The sequence below is a fragment of the Lineus longissimus genome, chromosome 9 (assembly GCF_910592395.1).
Source record: "Lineus longissimus chromosome 9, tnLinLong1.2, whole genome shotgun sequence".
Classification (NCBI taxonomy): Eukaryota; Metazoa; Nemertea; class Pilidiophora; order Heteronemertea; family Lineidae; genus Lineus; species Lineus longissimus.
The window spans coordinates 15,693,439-15,716,356 of record NC_088316.1 but is presented as its reverse complement, the minus strand read 5'-3'; the positions used below and the strand labels follow the sequence as shown (position 1 = coordinate 15,716,356).

Genomic DNA, 22,918 nt, shown 5'->3' with positions numbered 1-22,918 from the left:
GCAACTTTACCTTGAGTCCTGCCAAGCACTATGTCATGAAATACCACCCCACACAATTGACCCTCTTGAATTGACTCTCTTTCAGTGGGTGATATGAATAAAGACTAGCAAATGCTTTTACTTCAATTTTGTACAGAAAGGCCTAGTGTAAATGTACATGGAGTTTTAGATAAAAGCATTTGCTAGTCTTTATTCATATCACCCATTGTCTTCAATGAGACCTGGATGTCATCTTTGGAGTTGTTCCCAAGACTGCATTATGGATTGTGACTATAGTCTTCCTGTGTACGCCTGTAAATCCTCGGAAATGCCTCATACAGAACTGATGAATCCTTAATCCCTCACATTCAATCTTTCACAACTTGTAGCGGCTGTAGCAGGAGGAACAATCCTGTCTTTCACAACTTGTGGCTGATGTAGCAGGAGGAACAATCCCCCTGTCTTTCACAACTTGTGGCTGATGTATCAGGAGGAACAATCCCCCTGTCTTTCACAACTTGTGGCTGATGTATCAGGAGGTACAAGCGCCCTGTCTTTCACAACGTGTGGCTGATGTATCAGGAGGTACACTCCTCCTGTCCTTCACAACTTGTAGTGGCTGTAGCAGGAGGAACAATCCTGTCTTTCACAACTTGTGGCTGATGTAGCAGGAGGAACAATCCTGTCTTTCACAACGTGTGGCTGATGTAGCAGGAGGAACAATCCCCCTGTCTTTCACAACTTGTGGCTGATGTAGCAGGAGGAACAATCCCCCTGTCTTTCACAACTTGTGGCTGATGTAGCAGGAGGAACAATCCCCCTGTCTTTCACAACTTGTGGCTGATGTAGCAGGAGGAACAATCCCCCTGTCTTTCACAACTTGTGGCTGATGTAGCAGGAGAACAATCCCCCTGTCTTTCACAACTTGTGGCTGATGTAGCAGGAGGAACAATCCCCCTGTCTTTCACAACTTGTGGCTGATGTAGCAGGAGGAACAATCCCCCCAGTCTTTCACAACTTGTGGCTGCTGTAGCAGTCATAATAGTCCCCTGCCTCCACAACTGTGGCTGGTCTAACAGGAGGAAATGTCCCTGGTCATTCACAACTGGCGGCTGGTGTAGCAGCAGTACAGTCCTATACACTCAAAAACTGGCGGCTGGAGAAGGCAAGAGGAATGTTCACCCGTCTTTCTCAAAACTTGACTGGTGTAGCAGGAGAAATAACCCCATATTTTTCACATTGGCCCCCTGTCTCTCACAACCTGTATCTTGCGCAGCAAGAGGGAAAGTTCCCTGCCTTTCACAACTTGTGGCAGGTTTAGCAGGAGGATCTTGGTATCATGTCTTTCACAACTTGGTCCCATGTCTAACACAATCTGTAGCTGGTGAAGCAGAAGGCTTCGACCGCCGCTCTATCACAACCTATTGTATTGTCTCTTGTCTCGCACAATCTGTAGCTGGTGAAGCAGGAGCTCTCAATCCCGATCCATCATAACCAATGGTACTGTCCCCTGTCTTTCATACCGACCGGCTGGAGGAGCAGGAAGAAGAGTCCCCTGTCTTTCACAACTTGTGGCTGATGTAGCAGGAGAACAATCCCCCTGTCTTTCACAACTTGTGGCTGATGTAGCAGGAGGAACAATCCCCCTGTCTTTCAAACCTTGTCGCTGATGTAGCACCAGGAATATTACCTTGTCTTTGATAGAATGTGACTGATGTAGTAAGAGGAATATTACCCTGTCTCCCACAACCTGCAGCTGGCGAAACATGACGTTGGCCTCTGGCCTCTGACAACTGGTTGTATTGTCCTCTCCTTTCACAACATGCGATTGATGAAGCATGAATCCACTGTCTTCACATGATTGGCCCCCTGTCTCACAACCTGTATCGACATGGTGTTTAATGAGGTATAGTCAGTCCCCTGTCTTCCACAACTTGTGACTAGTGTAGCGGGGAGGGTATCGTCCGCTTTCTTTGAAGCAGGAGCTTTCAACCCCGGTCGATCACAACCGATGGTATTGTCCCCTGTCTTTCGAGCTGGGAGAGTGGTGTAACAGGAAGAATAGTCCCATGTCTTTCACGAAAAGAGCCTGTTGTAGCAGGTGGAATAATCATCTGTGTCTCTAAAACCAAAAAAACTGAAAACTGGGGCTGGTAAAGCAGGTGACCTAGTATCCCTAAAAGCCCGGTCTGTCACAATCGGTGGTCGGTCCCCTGTCCTTCACGATGAGTGGCTTACTGTAGCAGGAGGAATATTCTCCTGTCTCTCGTAACCTGAGTCTGATATAGTATGTGGTCTATCACAACCGGTCTTTCACAACCAGTGGTATAGTCCCCTGTCTTATTCACAACAAGCGAATGGTGTAACAGGATGTACAGTCCCCTGTTTCACACAACTTGGTAGCCTGCGGGTGGTGAACCAGGAGCTTTTACAAGCAGTGGCTGGTGTACATGTAACAAGGAGTCTCCTGGTTTTTTTTATAAAGTAGCAGGATGAATAGTATCTGGCTTTACGAACTGCGATTAGAGTACCAAGATGAATAGTCTCCCGATTTTTAAATTTTAGTTACCTGTCTCTCACAAGCTATAACTGGTACAGTGGGATGTATAGTCCCCAGACTTTCACAACCAGTGGTTGGTGTCACAGAATGAATCGACCCCAGTCGTTCACAACATGGCCCCCCGGTCTTCCACAACTTGGTCTCCTGTCTCTCACAACCCGTAGCTAGTGTAACATCCTCTATCTCCCACTACCCGTGGCTGGAGACGCATGGTGTAGTTTGTCTCACGTCCTTCACTACTTGTCGCTGGAGGAGCAGGAAGTATTGTCCCCGGTCGCCGCTGCCAAATCTCTCGCAAAATGTGGCTGGTGCAGCAGTAGGATTAGTCTCTTGTCTCTCACAACCTGTAGCTAGTGTAATGTCCCCTGTCATGCCTGTGCTGGAAAAGCATGATGTTAAGTCCCCTGTCTTTCAGAACTTCGTCCCCTGTCTCTAACAACCCGCAGGTACTAAGCGTTACGTTCCCTGTCTCTCATTACGAGAACCAATGGCTGGTGAAGCAGGAGATGTTGTCTCCTGTCTTTCACAACCTGTGGCCGGTTTAGCAGGAGGTAGAGTCCTCGGTCGCCGCTGCTCGGTGTATCGCAAAATGTGGCTGGTGTAACCGGAGGAATAGTCCCCTGGCTCTCACCAATGTGATATGGTCCCCTGTCGCTCATAACGTGGCTGGTGAAGTAGGAGGAATGTCTCCTGTCTTTCACAACCAGTGGCCAGTGTAACAGGAAGTATAGTCCCTGGTCATCGCTGCTCGGTCTCACAGAATGGGGCCGGTGTAGCAGGAGGAATAGTTCCCTGTCTCTCACAACCTGTAGCTAATGTAATGTCCCTGTCACATCGGTCTCTCACTACCTGTGGCTGGGAAAGCATGATATTCAGTCCCCTCTAACAACCTGCAGGTACTAAGTGTTACGATCCCTGTCTCTCATTGCTAGTACCAATGGCTGGTGAAGCAGGAGATATTGTCTCCTGTCTTTCACAACCTGTAGCTGTTTAAGCTGGAAGTAGAGTCATCTGTCGCCGCTGCTCGGTGTATCGCAAAATGTGGCTGGTGTAACAGGAGGAATAGTCTCCTGTCTCTCAAAACCTGCAGCTAGTGTAATGTCCCCTGTCATGCCTGTGCTGGAAAAGCATGATGTTCAGCAGTCCCCTGTCGTTCAGAACTTCGTCCCCTGTCTCTAACAACCTGAAGGTACAAAGCGTTGCGTTCCCTGTCTCTCATGACTGGTACCAATGGCTGATGAAGCAGGATATATTGTCTCCTGTCTTTCACAATGGGGTTGGTGTAGCAGGAGGAATAGTCCCCTGGCTCTCACCAATGTGATATGGTCCCCTGTCGCTCATAACGTGGCTGGTGAAGTGGGAGGAATGTCTCCTGTCTTTCACAACCAGTGACCAGTGTAACAGGAAGTATAGTCCTTGGTCATCGATGCTCGGTCTTACAGAATGGGGCTGGTGTAGCAGGAGGAACAGTTCCCTGTCTCTCACAAACTGTTGCTAATGTAATGTCCTTGTCATGCCGGTCTCTCACTACCTATGGCTGGCAAATCATGATATTCAGTCCCCTCTGTCTTTCAGAATTTCGTCCCCTGTCTCTAACAACCTGCAGGTACTAAGTGTTACGATCACTCTCTCTCATTGCTAGTAGGATTGTCCCCTACCCTCACAACCTGTGGCTGGTGAGGCAGGAGTTGTAGTTCTTTGTCTATCACGACCTGTAGCTTGTGTAGTAGGAGCGATCATCCCCTGCCTTTCACAACATGTGGCTGGTGCAGGAGGTTATATAGTCCCCAGTCCTTCACATCCTCTGGCTGGTGTAACAGGAAGTATAGTCCCTGGTCGTCTCAAATAATATGGCTGGTGTAGCAGGAGAAATAGTCCCCTGTCTCTCACGACATATGGCTGGCGAAGCAGGTGGAATGTCTCCTGTCTTTCACAACCATTGGCCAGTGTAACAGGAAGTATAGTCCCTGGTCGTCTCACAGAATGTGGCTGGTGTAGCAGGAGAAATAGTCCCCTGGTCCATTAGAACTTTTGGCAGTTGAAACAGGAGGCTCCGTATTCCTCAGTTAGGGATGATGCCGATCCCACTGTGTTTGGAGTGTAGCTGTGACAGTAAAGGATGAAATTGGTGCTTGGCTGTTTCCTTATCACAGTTTGAATTGTGTCAATTCTCAGTTGTCGGCATTGGACATGTTTACAACTTTATACTACAAGTTTATAGTAGGGAAAGACAGCAATTTTTCAGATGCTCTTACGAGATGATAGACTGACTAATTATTTATTTATCATTGTTGAAGTTTATTACAAATATTCTTCAATATATATATACAGAAAGATCAAACTGTACAAAATGCATCTCACAAATAAGACTGTATAATAAATATACAAATGTGTTTTCATGTACAAAGATACTACATCTCGCCAAAGTGATATTTACAAGAGTTATACATGATACTACAGATTAGAAACTAAGAAGCTAACTAAAAAACTTAAGTCCATTCTGTATGCATATTTTCCACTTTTCAGACCCCCTTTTTGAATGCTATCAAACCAGTAGTTCTAGTACTAATTCATTCATAGTCAGTAAGAGAGGTGCCCCCCCCCCTCCCAACCTATCATTATGTTTATACCTTAGACAACGAATGTTCACTCCCTCTCAATATAACAATGCGTATACAGGTACATATTAAATGGACAGCCTCTTATCTTGCCTAATTTCTGCAATGATCTGAAAGTACCTCTACATGAACATTACACTGCATAGAAAAACTATAATTACAAGTATACATGATGCTACAATATCTAGGTCATTCAACTATACAGGCGAATTTCTATAATGATTTCATCCAAAACTCTTTTGAGACTCAAGGCTGTACAGAACGTGCGAAAATGCTTAATATTAATGCAGATTTACAGACCTATCATCTTATTTCTCAGTCAACATGCAATCATAAGTACATGTGTTGAAGAGCAAATGCATTCTTTATAAATGCACGGGCAGACCCATAACACTCAATTCAATACGAGTTGTTTTGTGAACTGAATTGAGTGAGTAATCTAAGATCAACTAAGAGTTGGTTAGTGTCCTTAAGAATGAGATTCCTTCCCCATGAAATCCACATCATTCGTATCAGATGAGAAGATGCCACCTCATTGTCCAAACAAAAGGAAGTTCCTCGCATGGAGTGGTTTTCTCATCTGAAAGTAGAAACAACATGGACTGAGCAAATGATAAGAGGAATAAACAAATGACACAACCGTAACTCTTGAGACTCGGTGTCAGGGATGATCTCCAGGACATGAACAACAACGGAGCCTCAAACAGTCTCTCCTTTAAAGCCAGAAAATATTTAAAAATTTTGATAACTTCTCCTTGCGATGATTTTCGAAACTGGTACATGTATTTACAACTTCCGCAAGGCTATTATTAGAATAGGAAACTGTGCAAAAACAATGAAATGGTGTGGCATTGGGAGAGGGTTAAACAGATGGAGGGAGCATGTTTAATGAAATAACGTGTCCAACAACATAACTCTGTGTAACTTATTATCTGAACTGATAAAAACAGTAACACCATGCTAGATAGATCATGAGTTACCTAAAGATACGGATGAAATGTCTTCGTGGTTTTCATGCGGGGAGACACATGTTTGGGTTGAGGCGAATTGACGTTTAGCCAGAACCCTTTCAGCTGGAGAACAGATTGACAGAAACCAGCATCATAAACACAACAGTTTGATTCACAGACCTTCAAACACATTTGTGCAAAACAGCCCAAAATAGATACAAAGTGTTTTGTGATGAAATTCTTTGTACACAACTCGTCTTCATCCATAGATACATCTGATGTACACTTTACAAACATTTACACATTATCAACAAATTTAAACTTTCAAGGACTGCAGCTTAGCATTTCAAACAGTTCAGCAAAAATTGCATCAAGAAAACATAATCTATACAGATACACGTATGTACACGAACCAACTTTGGACTCAATTTTCACTGATATCGAGTCGAGCCAAGTACTGCTTCAGACTCCGATTGGTTTTTTTACTCTGAGATCGTCGCCCGCTGCCAGGGGGACTTACCCTAACACTCGAGAACGCCTTATAACCTTTCCGTGTTTTCCACTTACTATTAGAACCAACCATACTTCTGCTTTCCTTTGCACTTTGATCAGTGCAACCCAAAGAGGTATTCGCACACTTAGGCTGCAAATCAGCCTTTACAGATTTCTGAAAAAGCTTCCGCCTACATTTCCCGAGGACCAAGTCGGCATTTTTCAGTTCCTTGAAACTAGTTTTGCTACGAGATCGATCAGTAATGCGGGGTCGAAATTTACTAGTGACTGCTGAGCGAACCTCTGTTATTTTGATAACACTCCTACTGACAAGTTTGACAATTGTTTCAGGAACTGGAAGAACTAACTCAGGGACAGGTGTACCATCGCCGAGACTCTCTAACCGTCTGCTCCCAAGCATGCCAAGTTCTGCCTGCACTTGAGAAACCAAACCATCATCATCAACATCATCATGCAGCCTAGACACACGCTTTTCAAAAACCTCATCTCGATCAGCGTCCATGCCAGAAATCTGGCTCAAATCATCGCCAACCTCAGATTCTGACTCCCAACTAACCTTAGGCGACTGTGGTTCTTTCTTATCAGATGAGAACTTCTTTGCCAGACCTTTGGATTTCTTTTTGTTCGGAGTGATCGGGATGGAGAACGCCAAGCTTTCTCTCCTATCATCGGTCTGGAATAAAGCAATGATTATAATGGTGTTTGGTGAAATTATATTGATTTCAGACAGCCTGCCGTGTCCTTTGGATGGTAGGGTCATATTTTAACTTTACTGCTGATGAGTTGATATCGTTTTCCTTCCATGCAATTGACATTGCACACAACTGCCTAGCAAACCAGAAAAGTGTCCTACCTTTTGTATATTCTCGTCAATGAGAGCTTGTTTCATCCCTTTTGACTTTTTACTACTGCCTGGGGTCTTGTGGTGTTTCTTGTGCGGCGTTCTTCGCGATTCCTTCTGGGGAGTCGTGGAGGATTTATGGGAACTAAATATCGATGTGCTGGGCTGGAAATTCAGCCAAATTTGAGAATTAGATCATGCTGGTTGATACAGAAAGTAACACAGTAACTGAGGTTGGAAAAATTAGGACTGGCAAGAAGCAAAAATGACTAAATAAGGATGAGTACCAGTTGTCATTTTCTTTGCATTTGATAGGAATTGATATAAAAAGTTGAAGTTTATATTAAACCTGGACATACATATTTGCATGCCTTTTGTTGCCTTAAAAGTTAGATATGCTCGGTATTTCAGCACACCCCTAGTCCAAGGTCACACTCACTTTCTTCATTTGTTTATCAGATGACTTGGTAGCTTTGTGATCCGCCTTGATCGGCACGGACTGTGGCACTTTGAAACTGGACGGCAATGTGCGATGGCAGCTGTTATAGATACTCGCACTTGAGGAAGCTGTGTCAGTGAGATCTGTGGTCTTCATGAGATCGTCAGAAAGTTCGGACGGGCTCATGCGTCTGCGTGTTGACTGGTCATATTTGCTGCAAGACTCGGTTGGGATTGGCAACGACTTCATGAGATCTTCAGCCATCTTTTTCGGTTCCCGTGCCTGGTGAGAAATATAATACATGTACGTAGATGTATCAAAGACAGAACGATCACCAAAATATTTTTAAGTACGGGTTCCGAGATTTAGTGTCTTCTTTCTTGTTTTGGTTGTGAATAGACACATCCCATCCACTTGATGATTAACAAGTCACTATCATTTCGACTTTTTCTCAGCTTAAGTTTACTCAAACCTCTCATTGTAACACTTTTAGATCTTTGGTTTGTTGGCACAACAATATACAAGGCAAAATAATTCCAAACAATTCAGAAAGGAAAATAGTGATAAGGTCTACCTGAGTCTCGACTGGGTACGATGACCTCATGTGTGGCAAACACAGCGTGTTTCGTCTCTTGAGCTCACTCAATCGATCCCATTCGGTTTCAAAGCCTGGGTCTGGTTCATCTTCACATGAAAATAAAGAACCCATGCCGCCTGAAACAATTAATCATGCATTTATCAACATTCACCTATAACTCTAAAACATGACAAGAACACAAGGCCAACATTTTCCTGATGGCAGGGTAATGTCCAGCTTTCTTTCCTCACAAAATGAGAAGACCCATGCAGACCAGTTCAGAGAGCAGACGTGATGACAAACAGTGTTCTATATTCATTACTACATGTATCTATTGATTATTTAATGATGCATTCTAAAGAAACCTTTTAAAATTACTTACAAGAAACTAGCAGAAGCCTCATTTGAAATATTCTAGCTGATTATTATTTCTTACTTACATGGTACATGTAATGAAGCGCCAAGTGTAGTATTGCCGCCGAGGGACTTCAAACTTGGACTACGGTGGCGTCCAGATCGTGGTGAGAAGTAATTATGGCCGGACATTGACGTCATGGAGCTGAAGTAAAAAAACCAAAAATAATTATGTCAGTTATTTCAGTATTTCAGAATTAAATAAGATCTAAATTCACAGTAGATCCAGATTTTCTCTCTAAATTCTCTTCTCACCTTCTTAGTGACAGTGACAAGCTGTTGTGACTCCTTGGTGACTGATTTTCCTTATCATGGTGGCGAGGTTTCATGCCGAGATCAATATGATTGCCCGTCAACTCTTCAAACTCGAGCGAATCATCCATGAAGTCTAAACTGTCGTCAAAATGTCGAGGCGACTTCCCCATCGACTTGATAGCACTGATCTCTGGTGACTTGAATGTCCCATTGGGCGATTTTAGCACACTTCGACTTGGTGAGTTCATTCCTAGAATGAAAAGACAAACAGAATATGTAGAAGTAAGTTGAATAACAAAACCGATTTTGCCCGCTGTATAACGTTTGCAAATCCATTATCGCCCGCTAGCAACAAGATGAGTGAATGGGCGAGCTACCTGCCATTTGAATTCAGTTGCTTGATCAAACAAGACTTTCATCTAGACGTACCTGTCAATCTTGCCTCGGCAACACTCAACAGCGCCCTCAGCTCCTTGGTCTCACCTTCCTCCTTCTGATACCGATGAAGGAACTTCTCCTTCAGGTCGCTCTCTCTCTCAAGTTCATCTTGAAGACGATGAATCTCCTTGTCATACATGGAATGACTCTTTTCTTGCTCCTCGATAAGCTTTTTACGTTCCGTCTTCAACTGAAATAGACATGACAAATTGGTGCTTGGTTTACAAATAGCTGACACTGTCACTTGCAACATGTTACTTTTCCCAAGGCTAGACTAATATTCCATGAGAGAATTTAAAATAGATCAGGTACCTTGCTGATGTATTCGTTAAGTTTCTCAGTCTTCTTTTCCAACTCTGTGACAGCTTCTTTTTCTTTGCGAAGTACTGTGGTCAGTTGTGTGTTTTCATCAGCGATGGAGTTTTTCTCAGTTGAGATGCACTCAGCCTGTAAGAAATCAAACAGTCTTTTATGGAAGGATACAAAACTAAGAGGAGCAGCATGGTGAACAAGAGCACAGTAGATGATGTATATGTTACACTATCGTCGGTCCCTTCAAGGATGAACTTCATTCATAATCTCAAATCAAATTCTTAAGAAAAGACGTTCAGATTTCATAAATTTTGGTCAAATTTTCTCTCACTGACGCAAAAAGGGGACAAACCTGTTTCATAAGCTCGTCCATTTCACTATTATTCTTTTCCTGTTCCTTCTCAAGCTGTGATCGCAGGGATCGGTTGAGATCTGCAGCCAGGCGAATCTCGTGCTCCTTGTTCAAGATCAATTTCTGTTCTCTCTCAATCTAGAAAGGAATGCAACATTAGTCATCAATAAAATGGGCCGAGATTTGAATTGATCAATCAAACGTTTGTTATCTTCATAACAGCTGTGAAGAGACATTATTCGGCATCTATTTTGGCCTCAATCTATGCCCTTGACCTTGCTAATGTCACCGATAGAGCGTGCCACAAGTGAACATCTTTTTCATGTCACTAGTGGCAAGGGATGATGTAAATTTGACTTCAAAAGGCATACTCCTAGGTCAAGCAATATGCTGTCCTACCTGAGTTTTGTATTTCTTTTCCAAGTTTTCATATTTCACATCAGCACTTTCCAACTTCTTCTGTATCAATTGCAGCTCGAGGGCAAGCTTGTCCTTTTCGTGATTTCGTTTTAATAACATGTTCTGAAAAGCAAAAGGAAAATGCCTTTAAATAATGGAGACACACCTGGCATAACTAGTGACAGAGATTCCTGTCACGACCGCGGACTATGCGAATATTCTCAATGACCATTCCAACTAACTCACTTCATTTTCCTGATTCTCCTCCTGTTTCTCTTTGAGCTCACTCTCAAGCTCCTGGATTCTCTCTTGGAACAAGCCTCGCTCGCTTGACATCTGCTCCTTCACACTCTCTTGGATCATGTCAATCTTTTCTTCATACTGCTCTTCAACTTGTTTAATTCGGTCCTTTGACTGGCTCAACTCGGCGGCAAGGGAAGCCTTGTTCTTCTCAAGGATGGCGTTCAGTTTTGTCAACTGTTCAACCTGAAACAGACGTGGTATGAAACAAGACTTTTGAATAGAAATGTTTTTGATATTTTATATTTTTGGCATTCAAAATCATTATAAATGACCACATATTATGGTTTAACTATAGGAGGAAATCTAATCATATATAAAGGATGCAACTTTTGCCCACACAAAGAAATCTCCGCAATGGGACAAAAAGATGAAGGTGTACTCACCTTTAGTTCGTGCTGATTCATTTGCTTTTTGATTGCCTCCAACTTGAGTTTATTGCCCTGGATCTCAGAAGAGAAGCCCTCCTCCCGTTCCTGGCTCTTGGAACACGCCTGCTGGACCTCCGCATACTGTTTCCTTGCACACTCATGATCCAACTGCAGCTGTAGCACCCTTGTCTGTAGCTGTGTTTTACTCTCCAACTCCTTGTTGGCCAACTCCTCCTTCTCAGCAACAAGTTTCTGATGTTCTTCATGAGACGATTCCAACTCTGCAACCTTCTTCTCAACTTCAGCTTCCTTCTTGGCAAAAGTTTCTTGCTGTTCTTGAACGGTTGATTCCAATGCAGCCACTTTCTTCTCAAAGTTGGCTTCTTCCTGTTTCTTCTGCAACTCCACCGCTGAATATTCTAACTTGACACTCTCCAGCTGAGAGTTCAACTCAGTCAACTCTCTTTCTTTCTCGCAGAGCAAATGTAACTGTTTTTCCAAGTCATCCTTTGCAGCCGATTCACGCTCCTCTGTTTCTGCAAGTCGCTGTTTCATCTCAGTCAGTGCTTGCTCGTTTAACAGTTTCCCTGTTAAATTAGAAGTTATCGTCTCTTTGAGTTCTTCAATCTCCAGGCTTTGCTCATCCATCGTTTCCTGTATCTCGTATGCATTTAGCTCTATCTTTTCAATCTCCTCATCTTTATCCTCAATGTCTGTTTCTAACACTTCGACCTTGTTCTTCTGCTCTTCAAAGGCCTCATCCAAATCATTGATCTTCTGCATCAGACCCTTCACCTCCTCACATTTAACTTTCAGTTCTTCCTCCTGTGATGCAACAACACTCTGCAATGCCATTTTCAAATCCGACACAGCACTTTCCAATTCAACTTTCTCCTTCATTAGTTCTTTCTCCTTTGCCTCACTCTCTTCCACAAACAATTCGATCCGCTTATCTTTCTCAACCAGAGCCTCCTCCAACTCCTGTCGTCTGCTGCTCAGAATCTCCAATTCCTTAAGCTTCTCTGCAAGGCATGTATCCTTTTTAATGATTGCAGCCTCACCAGTCTCTACCTCCATTCTCAACTTTCCAATCTGCTGCATTAGGACTTCAACCTCCTCTCCCTGGGCTTCACGTTCCTCTTCTTCCTGTGAAAATTTTTCAATCAGGTCTTTTTCTCGTGCGTCTGCTGCTACCATCTCGTCTGCTACTTTTGCCAACTTTTCCTTCAGCTCAGCAACAGTTCCTTCAGCAACATCGTATGCATCTTTCAACTCTTTTTCTTTCAAGGTCTGTTCGTTAAAATGAACATTTTGTTCTTCTTCCTTCTGCTCGAGTTCCGAGATCTTCTCCTCTGACTTTGTTTGCAGTTCAACAAGTTCCTTTCGTAAGGTTTCCATCTGCACTTCAGCTTGCTCCTGCGTTGACCTAACTTCTCCAAGCTCTGCAATCTTTGACTCCAAGACACACTGGACCTCTTCCAGCTTCTTCTCTAGCCCTGCAACATCCGCATCTGCTTTTATCTTGAGCTCTTCTATCTCCACAGCAAACCTCACCTCAGCACCTTGTTTTGCTTCCACCATCTCAGTAAAAGCAACATCTTTCAGTTCAATATCCGACTGCATCTTCTGGATCTGTTCCTCCCTATCTTCGATACTACTCTTTGCCTCTTCAACAGCATCTGCCATCTGTTGCCTCAAATCAGCTACCGTCTGCTCCAAGTTAGTCCTTGCCTGCTGCAACTCCACCACATGTTTCATCGACTCTTCAGAACCACTCTCGACTGCCTGCAATGATTGCTGGAGCTGACGTATCTGTTCTGATGCCACTGTTTCCTTACCTGACATCTCTTCCTCGACTCTGACCAATTTCTTTTCGACCGTCTGAAGATATTCCTCAACCTCTTGGCATCTCTGTTCCTTGGACAAGATGTCCTGTTCTGCCACATCTAACTCACTCTGTATCTTTTCCATGTCTTCAGTCAAGTGCAGACATCTCACCTTCTCGTTGGCGACTTCGATATCCTTGACGTAGACTTGCTCTGTCATCTCATTCTTTACATCGGACAGCTCCTTCTCAAGATCCGAACAGCGTCTCTTCTCCTCACAGATCTCTGCATCTTGTGATGCAATGGTCTTCTTCTTATCTTCAAGCTCATCACGGATCTCTGCCAGTGTCGTCTCCGACACACTCATAATCTGCTTCAGGTCATCTGTCTGATGGGAGATCTGCATCAGCTGGGTTCTGAAGTTTTCAACTTCTTCTTGGAGCTGCGAAGATCTAGCTTTCTCCTCATCAATAATAGACTCCTTCTCTCTGATGACAGCCTCCACTTCAGTGATGGAAAGTTGATGTTGTTCTTTCAACTGCTCCATGTCAGTGACAGCATTGTTCAATTTCTCCTCAATTTCAGCAACTCTTTCTGATGACTCATACTCAAGATTTTTTAACATCTGCTCAAGATCATCCTTCTGTTTGAGAACACCCTCTGCCTCTGTGACAGTGACTACATGTTGTTCTTTGAGATCTTCAATCTCCCTGTCAGCCATGCTTACTTTCTCTTCTAACTCTGCGACTTTTACAGCCGAAATAGACTCCAGTCTCTTCAGCATCTGCACAAGACTATCCTTGGCAGTCTCAACCTCTGCAATGGCAACTTCGTGTTCGTCTCTCATCCTTGCAATCTCAGTGTCAGCCATGTTCAGCTTCTCTACCAATTCAGCGACTTTCACCGACGAATCAGCCTCCAGAGTTTTTAACATCTGCTCCAAATCATCCTTCTTCCTGGTGATACTTTCTGCATCCTTTGTGGCAACTTCAAGGTCTTCTTCAACCTTCTCCATCTCAGTTTCAGCAACACTCAACTTCTCTTCCAACTCCGCAACTCTCTTTGAAGAGTCCAACTCCAGATTTTTCAGCTTCAGCTCGAGATTAGACACACTTTCGCCCATAACTGTCTCAATTTCAGTCACCCTAGCCTTCTGCCCAACAATCTCTCTCTCCTTGGCTTCTAGTTGTTTGGCATACTCCATCTGTGACTCTTCAATATCTGTCTCAAGCTTGGCCACCATGTTCAGTGCCTCTGTCCACTTCTCATCCAAAAGTGAGTTACGTTTCTCTGAAATAACAAGTTTATCCTGCACCTCTGCCATTTCGGATTTATAACCCTCGACTTCCATCCGTCTCTCCTCGTATAGATCATCGTGACATTTCTTCATGCTCTGGATCTCCTTCTCGAAGGAAGACTTGATCTGTGAGATTGCTGTTTCGTACCCCATCAAGTCCTTCTTGAATTCCTCCTCGCGGTTCCTCATACTCTCCTTCTGCGAACTCAGGCGATCTTTCAACTTCACTGTCGTATCATGAGCTTGTCTGAACTCAAGCTCCAGCTCAACTTTCTCGGTCCTCAGACTGGCCATGTCTGCTGTAGCCTGTTCAATACGCACTGCTAGGTTATTTTTCTCCTTCTCTGACTCCGACACGTCTGCTTGTAGTGTCGAAAGCCGTTCCCTCAACTCGGATGTGTACTTCTGTTCCTGCTCTAACTCACCTTCTACCATCTCTAGCTTGGATTCCAGATTGGATTTAAGTAATCCAACCTCCTGCAACGAACTCTGAAACTTCTCGCGTTCCTCATTCGCAACCCCCAAATCAACTTTCACAGCAGCCAACTCCTTCCCTAAGCAGACGTTAGCTTCCTCCTCCTTTGCTTTTTCTTGCTTCAGTTCATCAACTTCGTTCAACAACTTGCTCCTCTGGAAACAGATGTCCTGGAACTGTACGGCCAACTCTTCCACATTCCTCTCAAGCTTCTTGGATACCTCACTCTCTGTGGTGAGTTTATCGCTAAGTTCTTGTTCAACGCTGTACTTCTTTTCTTGAATGGAGAGCAGCTCGCTCTGTAGCTGTTGAATCTTGGCGTTCATTTTGTCTTCGGCCTCGTGGTGATTCTTCTCAAGACTCTTTCTCTTCTCTTGGCTGTCTTCTAACGTTTTCCTCAACGTTTCACGGAGAGTCTCACAGTTACTTTGCTCGCAATCACGTTCCTGGAAAACAGATTTAAATCAGATCACAAACTGAAGGGATACTATACATAGGCAAGAGCCCGGATGATCAGATTAAGTTGCACAAACTTTTAGAATCCATCCCTACATTCTAGATAAGAGGGCTGCCACTCAAAATATCACAAGGCCACAGGACACTATGATTGACAGGAGGCCACTCACCTTTGTCACAAGTTTCAATGCATCACAAACACTGGACAACTCCGCTTCCAGGGAATCGCATGAATCTTTCAACCGTCCTTTCTCTGTCTCCAGGGATTTTTGAGTCTGGACCAGTTTGGCTTCTTGTTCTTTCAGGCGCAGTATGAGACCTTCTTGGGCGTCTGCACGGTCAGATACCGCCCTTTTCGCTAAAGTCAGGTTATCTATCTGCTCTTGGTTTTCCGTACAATGGCTTTGGATGGTGGAGAGTTGAGCCTCGAGGCTGAGAATCTTACTCTTAGAGTCGACCAAGGCACTCTGAAATCAAAGTGAAAATAAAGCTGAAATGAATCAAATTATCAAGCCTAATTAACACTGTTATAGCTACAAGACAGGCTACAGTATATAAGGATGCATCTTCACTCTTGAAGTAGACTTTTTTTCTTCATAATTTTGATCACACAAAGGCCTACAACTTAAGACTATAACTTGACTCTTGTTCCTTAGCAATGAGGCAAATTTTCCCGTTAATTGAGAAAACTTGGGTCACCTGAAACTCCTGAAATTAGGTTTTCATGAACATTAGGCAAGAAATTATAATCAGCCTACCTCAGCATTCTGTTTCCCCTCGTTGACCAATTTCAACTTTTCCTCAAGTTTTTTATGAACAATGGGATCGATGAGGTTTGACCTCAGTTCCATGATCTCCGATTCCAGCTCAAACACTTTTTTCTGTGTCACAACAGCCATGGTCTCACCGCAGGGTCCATTCGCTTCTGTAGGATAAGAGAAAGGATAAAGTGATGAGAAAAATACACAAAAATGTACCAAGCCTCTCAGCTTGAGGTTGTCCACTAACAAGTTTAAAGTTCTGGTAAATCAGAAAACTCACTCCCATATGACATATATCCGTATCTGATTCCATATCAATTGACGTTGAGGCACTTACACATAAATCACTACATATTATACCGTATTTCTCACTTTGCCAGGACACACTAGCTAATTCAAAAAACTGTTCTTACCCTTCATTTCAAACTGTTCACGCATTTCCTTGATCTTTTCTCGGTTAATTTCCCGAACTTTCTCCAGTTCAGCACGTTCATTTTTAAGCAGCTCTGTGACCTGATTCTTGAGATCTGTCACACGCGACAGCTCCAGTTCCTGCTCTACGTTTTTTTCTTCTAGGTATCTGTTACGTGCTTTCAGGGAAACACTCTCTCCTTTTGCAGAATCTCTCGCTTTCAGCTGAAAAAGGAACGCCATGTGTTACATCTAGTCAAGGTACTGGGTGCAATGTGAGAACTGAATTGGGTTGTTGGAAAAATAAATCAATTCCAAAAACATTGCAACAGAAGATTTTAGTGACAATGTCAGGTGTTATAATTGACTGAATCCACGCAATGAGATGTCATCAGATGCATGACCCAGTTAACCCCAAGAGATGGCAGAAAAACTGCTGGTTGAAGATTCTCACCTGGTTTTTAAGATCATGGACAGTGGTGTAAAGCTCTTTGTTTTCAGCCTCAACTCTCGTCAGCATTTGTCTACTGTGTTGATACTCCTGAAGCTTTGTCCGCAGCCTGGAAGAAAGGGGTTGATGTGAAATGAGTATGGTTCCCTGCCAAGGTCTTGTATATTGCTACTTGTTAAAGTGGCATACCATCAAAATGCCCTTTGATTCAGTATGTACTGACACAGACTTAAAATATTGCTACTTTTTGCCAATGCTTGGGGAGATTACCCCATTGAACAAAATCTCCAAAGAAGAATTTGTATAACTTTCTCACAAGCTAAGTGCATCCCAAACAACTGACTCACCGCGAGCATTCGGCCTCAAGCCTGTCTTTGTCTTCTTTCAAAATGCCCATTTCGTCCAACTGGTCAAGGAAATGTTTATGCTCTTGTGCCTTCCTTTCGAGGTCACGAATCTTTTTCTCTGAAAAACATATTGCAAAACATGAATTATGTGTAACTAATCTATCCATTCTCATTCCACTATTAATTCTTCAGCTTCTCCTCCTATCCGCATCACTCACATTCACTTATTTAGATACGCGTCTCCTCCACTCTTAGGCCGAGGGCATAAAATGACGATGACCCACTCACCTTGATTCTTTATTTCATTCTTCTTCTCTTGAAGAACCCATTCTAACTCAGATTTCAGATGGCGTTCTTCCGACAAATCCTTTTCCAGGTTCTTATTTTTCTTCTCTGTCTCGCGTATCCGCAACTGAAAAGGATCGGTTACAAAGTCAGCCTGATAGCAACAACAAAGAAAAGTGGATTCTGTAGTCCTCCACCTCCACCTAGACACTGCTGTCAACCAATTTGGCTGCTCAAAGGAGGTACAGGGTGAAGGATAGATATTTTTAATACATAGTACATGTACTTTTGATATATTTTTGGGTTCCTCTCCTGAAAACTACAGCAATCTCAGATGACCATGAGTTATAAAGTTTGTCAAAACGTGTGAAGTGTTATTCACTTAAGAAGTTGCTTATTTTCGTCATCATCATGCTCATATATGAACTTGACCTACCATACTGACAAACTGGCCCCTCGTCTTAGCCATGTGCTCCCTGATCATGGACTCCTGGGGACGAGAATGACATGTAGACAATCCTGACCGCTCAGCAGCAAATCACCAGACTGAGGAGAGGTGCACATGCCATTCATTGCCGCGCCAGGAGGAAAGCAAGAGCACAGACTTTGCATTTCATGCAAACTTACAACTGAACAAACAGATAACACCACAGAGCAAGGTACCAATAAATGAGATGGGATTCAATTGGGAGAGCTAGCAATTCCACTCATACAAGCTCAGTTTTCTGCAGTTCAATCAAAGATTTCTGTGATTGAGATCAAGATGATTCCAGGTAATCTTATAGAAATCATCACTAACACTGCACATGCAATCAGGACACATAAAGAAGAATGCATTCTCAGTCAGGATAGCAGGAGACATCAGATTGTGAGTTAAACATCACATTTTATGATAATTTCATCTAGCCACCACATTATCAATGCTGACTGCTAAGCAAAGATGGGTACATTTGTAAAGAGAAGGAAGGGTTGAAGAGAATTTCCAAAGCACTTCATTTTTGTACTGCAACAGTGATGAAGATTTGAAAAGGTTTTGCTCAATTTTTACATGCACATTTCATTTTTTACATGCATCTCATGAAATGGATTCAATAAAATGATAAGTACTTCCCAAACCAAAATCTTCTGCCTTTGGGAGGTTGAACTTTTTGTCAATGTCTGTTTTTAAATGACATCAACAAGGTACACTTTGGAGGTTGTTATCTCATGTCATCAATTATCATAAGCTTTAAATTCATCTGTCTCATTATCAATAGGACAAACAAAGCGTGTTAGTTCAGGTGTACAATGTATCTACATTCATTTACGTCACAAACTAAAAATGTCAAACACACACACACAAAGGAGACAAGTCTGTTCTTGTTTAGGTTTAAAAGGACATACCTTGTACGCCATCTGAGGTGACTGGATAAGAACTTTGATTGGGGTGAGCGGCGAGTTGGTGAAGCATCCTGCGACTCCTGGGGACTGCATCAAAGCCCTTACAACGGATCGCTGATGACGAGTTGGGGAATGCTCAGATTCTGAAAAGATTACAGATACTTTATAAGCTGATGATGATCAAAGGCGAAAAGAAAGTTACTTTATTTCAAAATTTACTCCTGGGTGGAGAGAAGCAAGGAGGGCCAAGTGCCTCGGAGATGATCCTTCCCAAAATCGAAGCCATGATCTCTTGATTATAAGCCTGTTGCTCTGACATGTCTGACACAATGCCACTGATCTTCCATTATGACAATCAAATGGTGCCAATTAGCACCAGCGGACAGTCATGGTCAACAGACTGAAGCTGGATACATATCCCTCAATCAGGTATGTCAGGGGACATGAAGCTGGGTAATAGACAAGACAAATTAAATTTAAAACTAAGGAATTGTCAAGAACATTATTTCAACAAGAATATAAACAGGTGCATTAAATTAACAATAACGTAGTGATATCTGAAACTATGAAAGGTTAGATCAAGAGGGAAGCAGCCATAAAAATCAGTGACGTTGTACTGACCAATCAGATAGTTTACATCCTGTCGCTGCACAAGTTCTAACCGTGTAATTTTATGACTCCTTCCCTGGGGAACTGGGAAGAAAATGGGGTCGGAATGAACAAAATAGAACGAAATGAGATTTTAAATTGGCAACCTCACATAGGGCAGTCGTCTAAACAGATGTATTTTCAACCTAAAATCGTCTCAATTGTAGGACAGTTGTGATGACAATGGTACTATAACTATGGGGTTTAAAACGTATCAGTTCTGATTTCGTCATCAACAAGGCATCTTCTCGACTTGTTGTTTAGGCATAGGGATGTACATTATGTATTCTAACTCAGATGGAAAGGTTGTGGTAGTTTAGACACTGGCCCGAGGGAGGTTGTCTGTAACGAGGTGGAACGAAAAAAACGACATGCCATATCTAGAGCAAATTGGGCTGCTGTCGGGAGTGTGGAAGATGTTGAGTTCGACCAGAGGTGATGACGTGAACACTTCACCGGTATCCACTAGACATGCAACACAAGAGGGAAAGATAAGCACAGAATAAAATGCTTTCCATTGATCAAAGCAGCATGTGAAACCGGTTAAAATTGGTTGGTTGAACCAGAATCTTGTACCCAATAAATAGAATCTACTTCCAAATGCATGTTACATCATTGCCATGAAAGATGCTACAGATAGAAAGAGAGAATATACTAACACTGCCTTAAGTGATTAACCCCATGATATATCAGTTATCAGACTTTGGCTCTCGCAAGTTAAACACCAAAAGAACTTTTGGCTCAACTTAAGTCATACTTACTACGTTTCATCATCAAAATCGTTGAGAGGTCTTCAGGGACACGTGGAACTGTCTGACCTTCTGTCATCAGAAGTGGTTCCAGTAGTTCTTTGATCTCAGCTTGTAGACCGAGCGACAGACTCATGGCGGTCTCAACAAAATGCTCTCGGTCCTGGTTTTGGACTGCTGCAGCCAAGAGAAGAACAAGAACCTGCAAAGGTAAAGAAGATTTTGGAATGTAATCAATACCAAACATTCATTTTCAATTTTAGTTTGAAGGCCATGGTTATGTTATGAACTACTGCATTCGATTCAACCAATCACATGTAGTTGTAGATAGTGACTGCTGCCTATGAGGTACCCACAACAATGAAAGACAAACTCCAACACAGCCGTGCTTTTTCATATATAACCTTTTTATGGAGGAAGACAAAGAATGATGGATGCAGCTATCAAATGTTTTAAAATATTACCTACCTTGGCTGTTTCAATTTCATTGCCATGAGTGACTGATTCCAGATCCACATTCTCCGACAGGGCTTCTGACGACTGGTAAAATCCTGTAACAAGAAATTTTATGAAAAAACTTTATTCTAGAAACCCAGAGGAAGGACATGCCCATATCATCTGGACCAAAAGTGCCCTCTTTGTCTAGTTGAGTTAGAGGGTCAGCTCAGCATAGACACTAAGATTTTGTCGAAAACTTGAATTCCTAAATCAGTTAGAAGGGTGGGAGTCACCTCTTTGTTTTCCAGCCTCACGCCCCTGAAATCAGCAATCACTTCATTTTGAAAGAGTACAGATATACAGATCGGGATGCCTCTGAAATTGATTTCCACTCACCTTGTAAGAACTCCTCTATTATGCAGAACCTGCCCAATGCCGTGTCTGTTTCACTTTCACGATCTTCCTTACAGACAGCTTTCAATACGCGGAGGAAGTTTTTCCCATCGTGGAAGTCTTTCAATGATGTAACCGGAATTTCACAAACGTTCAGGGCATTGACCTAAAGTATCAAAGCGATATCATGGAAATTTAAAGACAGGCATTTAATAGAATTTATTGACCAGGTTTGTTCTAAGTTGAAAGTGAAGATACCACAACAGTGTGGCAATAATTACGCATCTGACACTGTAAAGATACAGAAACAGTACCACAAATTTTCTTAACTGTAAAGAAAACAAAAGAGTGTCCAATTTAAAAGTTTTTCGACTGGTTCATAATTACTCATTCACACAGTTAATCAAACTATATTGGTTTTTTCATCATAATCCTAATGATGGCATTTGTTTTAGTGAAACACCACCAAAACAATGCTAACTAATTGGCAAGTCCTAAGTTTCAAATTACTTTGTAAGGGGCAGTTGTTAAAACAATGCCAAACAGAAATCACAATGAAAGGTTTAGACTGCAGGGTCTGGTGAAGCCATTATTGTTCAAGTGCACTCAAGCCATGCTCACCAATCACCTATTATTAGCCAAAGACAGGGCCTTGGGGTCAGCTTCTGGCATACAGACATGGCTTTGTTCGGCTCCATTGACAAGCGTCACATGCTTTGATTATAACTAATTATGATAACCAGGCTGCATTGATTGTCTGACTGGGATTAAAACTTACAAACCTCATCTAATCTCAAGAATGAATTATGAATGCAATTGTGCCACATTATGAAGAATATACACAATTTACACTCCTACTACCACCTTACTTGAATAAATCCATTGAAGAGACTTTGTAATCTCAAAAGTCTTGTGTGTCAAGATGTCCTACTTATCATTCGCATTTCAAGTCTTCTAATTATACCAAGGGGTATTCCCAATCGAAAGTGATTCAGTTTGCACCAAATCATAACTAAGATCATCTTACCCATTCGATCATGGCCTTGATCTTTTCCTTGTCCATGACTTGACTTTATTAAATGCTGAAAAGAAATGAATGATGGAGTATTAGTTACAAAGAAGATGTAGCAATTCGACACTTAAGAAGTTGGCCCGGAAAATGTGATGGTACAGTTTAGACAATGGGAGACTGCTTAAATGTGGAATGATTGCAATCTCGCTTTGCCAGTTGGCAGATTCCACAATTAAGCAGTCTCGCATTGTCCAACTTTTCTCTTTTCCCAAGCCGTGGGCTGTGGCGTCATACGCACAAATGCATGGATACGAATCGACCCGTCCTAGCCTCTACATCAATATCAACAGGGCCACCATGCCTCCCTCCATGCATGCATGATCTATGTACATCATCATACACATTGTGTAAACACATGCATTACACTACACAAATTACAAAACAGAATACATCATTACATGGGTACACCTGTGTCCCTTCTTCAGACAGACTTAAAGCATTTTGACACGGTTGATGATAAATATGAATCAATATAAATAAATTTGGATAGTTTCTCACTTACCTCTACTAAAAAAGAAACGAAATCGACAACTTTATCGACCAAATAACACCATTTTTAACTAGTAAACAAAACACAAATCAACCCGAAGCTTTAAAGACGGCGGTTAGCC

The 22,918-nt window shown here is 42.5% G+C and overlaps 1 protein-coding gene across 2 annotated transcripts; it reads right to left on the bottom strand.

Moving 5' to 3' along the window:
* Positions 1 to 4,831: 4,831 nt before the first annotated feature.
* LOC135493396 (uncharacterized) lies at positions 4,832 to 22,887 on the bottom strand. 2 transcript variants are annotated; one of them, XM_064780722.1, is made up of 25 exons: positions 22,810 to 22,887; positions 22,263 to 22,317; positions 21,239 to 21,401; positions 20,873 to 20,955; positions 20,417 to 20,606; positions 19,011 to 19,150; positions 17,631 to 17,754; positions 17,343 to 17,460; positions 16,999 to 17,104; positions 16,547 to 16,769; positions 16,131 to 16,297; positions 15,543 to 15,839; positions 11,334 to 15,362; positions 10,894 to 11,133; positions 10,648 to 10,770; positions 10,249 to 10,386; positions 9,897 to 10,031; positions 9,576 to 9,774; positions 9,147 to 9,396; positions 8,918 to 9,036; positions 8,475 to 8,614; positions 7,901 to 8,182; positions 7,474 to 7,626; positions 7,177 to 7,293; positions 4,832 to 5,737 (listed from the first exon to the last, which is right to left on the bottom strand). In XM_064780722.1, the coding sequence occupies exons 2-25, from the start codon at positions 22,296 to 22,298 to the stop codon at positions 5,690 to 5,692; spliced, it is 7,620 nt and encodes a 2,539-aa protein (XP_064636792.1). In that variant the 5' UTR covers positions 22,299 to 22,317; positions 22,810 to 22,887; the 3' UTR covers positions 4,832 to 5,689. The 2 variants fall into 2 exon arrangements, with proteins under 2 accessions (XP_064636792.1, XP_064636793.1); XM_064780723.1 differs by having other exon boundaries at positions 8,475 to 8,584.
* Positions 22,888 to 22,918: the final 31 nt, after the last annotated feature.

What these genes read in the sequence shown, in the direction of transcription:
- LOC135493396 (XM_064780722.1), bottom strand. Translation starts at nt 22,298, where the DNA reads ATGGACAAGGAAAAGATCAAGGCCATGATCGAATGG. An exon ending in AATAGAGGAGTTCTTACAAG is followed by an intron (nt 20,956 to 21,238) that starts GTGAGTGGAAAT and finishes TTCTTGTTACAG; the next exon opens with GATTTTACCAGTCGTCAGAA. An exon ending in TGCCGAGGCAAGATTGACAG is followed by an intron (nt 9,397 to 9,575) that starts GTACGTCTAGAT and finishes TTTTCATTCTAG; the next exon opens with GAATGAACTCACCAAGTCGA.